This window comes from Portunus trituberculatus, unplaced genomic scaffold (assembly GCF_017591435.1).
Source record: "Portunus trituberculatus isolate SZX2019 unplaced genomic scaffold, ASM1759143v1 PGA_scaffold_63__7_contigs__length_466372, whole genome shotgun sequence".
NCBI lineage: Eukaryota > Metazoa > Arthropoda > Malacostraca > Decapoda > Portunidae > Portunus > Portunus trituberculatus.
The window spans coordinates 222351-226082 of record NW_025541704.1 but is presented as its reverse complement, the minus strand read 5'-3'; the positions used below and the strand labels follow the sequence as shown (position 1 = coordinate 226082).

The 3732-nt window shown below is 39.7% G+C and overlaps 1 protein-coding gene across 1 annotated transcript in view; it reads left to right on the top strand.

Moving 5' to 3' along the window:
- Nucleotides 1-930: 930 nt before the first annotated feature.
- LOC123500993 overlaps nt 931-3732 on the top strand; it is a 34244-nt gene continuing 31442 nt past the window's right edge. The window contains exons 1-2 of the mRNA XM_045249548.1: nt 931-1390; nt 2944-3100. Coding sequence (XP_045105483.1) covers nt 1307-1390; nt 2944-3100 — 241 coding nt within the window. The 5' untranslated portion in view covers nt 931-1306. The remainder of the gene's footprint in view (nt 1391-2943; nt 3101-3732) is intronic.

Below are 3732 nucleotides of genomic sequence, written 5' to 3'. Positions count from 1 at the left end.
AACAGACAAGTGGAGGAGACTCAGGGAAAACCGAAAATAACAAGTCCTTAATAAATACCCGATAACAGTTTTAGTGAATCTTGAGTTGTTGTTTTTTTCTAAAACACAAAAATGTGTTAAAAAAAAAGTTGGTAATGAAAATTAAATAGAATTTTTAAAAAATCAAGAAGAAAACAAAGATAACACATGTAACACCTTACTTAATGTTTTATTATCAAATATTTTATGGCAATTTTCAAGAGTTCTAAATTTCATAGGTATTTATTATTCACAGTGATCTCTAATGAATATTGATGATGGAAAAATAAAACAAATCTTATGTTTAAAAAGGGTTTAAGGGGAGCTTATAAGACTAGATAATGGCTTTACTAACAAGGAATCATTCAAGCGTATACATACATATATATATATATATATATATATATATATATATATATATATATATATATATATATATATATATATATATATATATATATATATATATATACATTATATATATTCAAGAATATATATATATATATATATATATATATATATATATATATATATATATATATATACATATATATATTCAAGAATATATATATATATATATATATATATATATATATATATATATATATATATATATATATATATATATATATATATTCACGCATAATGCTTGAGTTTTTTAGATTATAACATTAGATTTTCTTTTTTATACTCTACAATTATCTTGCTACGTCAGTTTGACCTCTTAGTATCAATGTGTGCACTGATGATGGAGCTCTCACCTTACTCCCCATAAGACAACCATCACAAGCCATCACAATCATCCCGCTGCTTGATCACCACCGCCCATACATCACCAACAGCACTCCAGCATCCGCATTGGCATCACTCACTTGTATGTTATCCCCATTTAAAGCAGCAGAAAATAAATGTAGGAAAAGAAAAGATACTCCATCTCGGCCGACTAACTCGCCATACAGGTTCTCAGCAAAAAGAGGATCGGGGCAGACAGTAAGATCAGCGCGAGGAGACCACACAGCTAATCTTGGGCTGTCACTATCGGGATCCTCTCTCACACCGTAGGACCCTCCAGTTCTTCCCAAATTCTCATAGCCACACGATCTCCTCTGTAGTTTTATGAGTGCAGTGAAAATACGACTCAAGAGAATGACTTATTGTTACTCTATCGTTGACTCCGAAGCACGTTAGAAGTACTAACCATTGTCAGTGCCGGAAGAGGGCGTTTCAAGGCGGTTGTGAAGGGAAAATAAGCAGTCTGCAGGACAAGACTCGGAGTCATACTTGCGCAATGGAAAAGCGCGTCCTCAGTCTCCTTATCCTTGGAGTAGTGATACCTCCTGCCCAAGAATACCAGATACTCCCTGATGCTGCTGTGAGTAGTGTGTCTGTGTGTGTGTGTGTGTGTGTGTGTGTGTGTGTGTGTGTGTGTGTGTGTGTGTGTGTGTGTGTGTGTGTGTGTGTGTGTGTGTGTGTGTGTGTGTGTGTGTGTGTGTGTGTGTGTGTGTGTGTGTGTGTGTGTGTGTGAGCTTGTGTGTGTGTGTGTGTGTGTGTGTGTGTGTGTGTGTGTGTGTGTGTGTGTGTGTGTGTGTGTGTATATATATATATATATATATATATATATATATATATATATATATATATATATATATATATATATATATATATACAGTATATTTGTAAGTGTGTGTGTGTGTGTGTGGTGTGTGTGTGTGTGCATCTATCTTTTATATATATATATATATATATATATATATATATATATATATATATATATATGTGTGTGTGTGTGTGTGTGTGTGTGTGTGTGTGTGTGTGTGTGTGTGTGTGTGTGTGTGTGTGTGTATGTAGTTCACTGTTTGATCTGCTGCAGTCTCTGACGAGACAGCCAGACGTTACCCTACGGAACGAGCTCAGAGCTCATTATTTCCGATCTTCGGATAGGCCTGAAACCAGGCACACACCACACACCGGGACAATAAGGTCACAACTCCTCGATTTACATCCCGTACCTACTCACTGCTAGGTGAACAGGGGCTACACGTGAAAGGAGACACACCCAAATATCTCCATCCGGCCGGGGAATCGAACCCCGGTCCTCTGGCTTGTGAAGCCAGCGCTCTAACCACTGAGCTACCGGGCGTGTGTGCGTGTGTGTGTGTTTGTGGGTATGCATGTGTGTGTGTCTGTGTGTGTGTGTGTCCGTGTCTGTGTCTAAGTCATTCACCATCACCACGGTCGTCTGCTGGTCACCCAGCCAGTCTTCCCCATTACGGAGGGAGCTCAGAGCTCATAGAGACAGATCTTCGGGTAGGACTGAGACCACAACACACTCCACACACCAGGAAAGCGAGGCCACAACCCCTCGAGTTACATCCCGTACCTATTTACTGCTAGGTAAACAGGGTCTACACAATAAGAAGCTTGCCCATTTGCCTCGCCACTTTCCTGGATTCGAACCCGGACCCTCTCGGTTGTGAGCCAAGCATGCGACCCGTACACTATGTGTGTAATTCACCTCGGTCGTCTGCTGGTTACCCAGCCAGTTTTCCCCATTACGGAGCGAGCTCAGAGCTCATAGACCGATCTTGAGGTACGAGTGAGACCACATCACACACTCCACACACCGGGAGAGCGAGGCCACAACCCCTCAAGTTACATCCCGTACCTATTTACTGCTAGGTGAAGAGGGACCACACATTAAGAGGCTTGCCCATTTGCCTCGCCGCTTCCCGGGACTCGAACCCTGCCCTCTCGATTATGAGTCGAGCGTGCTAATCACTACACTACGCGGTGTGTGTGTGTGTGTGTGTGTGTGTGTGTGTGTGTGTGTGTGTGTGTGTGTGTGTGTGTGTGTGTGTCTGTCTGTCTGTCTGTCTGTATGAAACGCTCAATGGACGGAGCCTCGCCACTTGTCTCCTTTGACAGGTTACTTATAAGGCGCCAATGTCATCTTCACCATCGTCATTACCGCAGTCACCACAACAACATCAATCGCAACCACCATCCCTACAACCCCAACAACAAACCCCACCTCAGTTCGGCCCCAACCCGCCAATACCCACTTCGCTCGGTCACTACATGGGTGAGTTACTTTATTTTCTGTCACTCTATTTTGTACCTCTTCTCTGCGTCATCCCATACATCTCCATCTTTTGTCTGTTTCTCTTTACAATCACTTTATGTTACCCTTGAATTTCTCGCATGGATTTTTTTCTAGTTAATCATTCTTCTTTTCTTAATTTGTGACTCTTTCGTATTCACTCATCTTATCTATTTCCTTTGTCCTTTAATTAGTTTCACTGCATAGTAACTATTATACTGTCCTCTTTCTTTCTTCGTGCTTTCCTCTAACTTCTTGTCTATTAAAATGTGATTCCCGTAATACTCGCGATGTTGCTATTCAATCTAAGTGAACAGATGCCCATATGAAGTAAAATTAGGATAGAAGTTTCGGTTTTGGTGGCAGATTGTGGACCATTCTATCCTCTTCCTACACGTGTTAATTTCCCATAAAAACGGTATTCTAAGTTTATAGATGTCATTAGTTGGATTATCGTAATGTTTGCTATTATTACTGCTTCTACTACTACTTCTATTACTAATACTACAACAATAACTCCTACTACCATTACTACTACTACTACTACTACTACTACTACTACTACTACTACTAATAATAATAATAATAATAATAATAATAATAATATTCCCGCT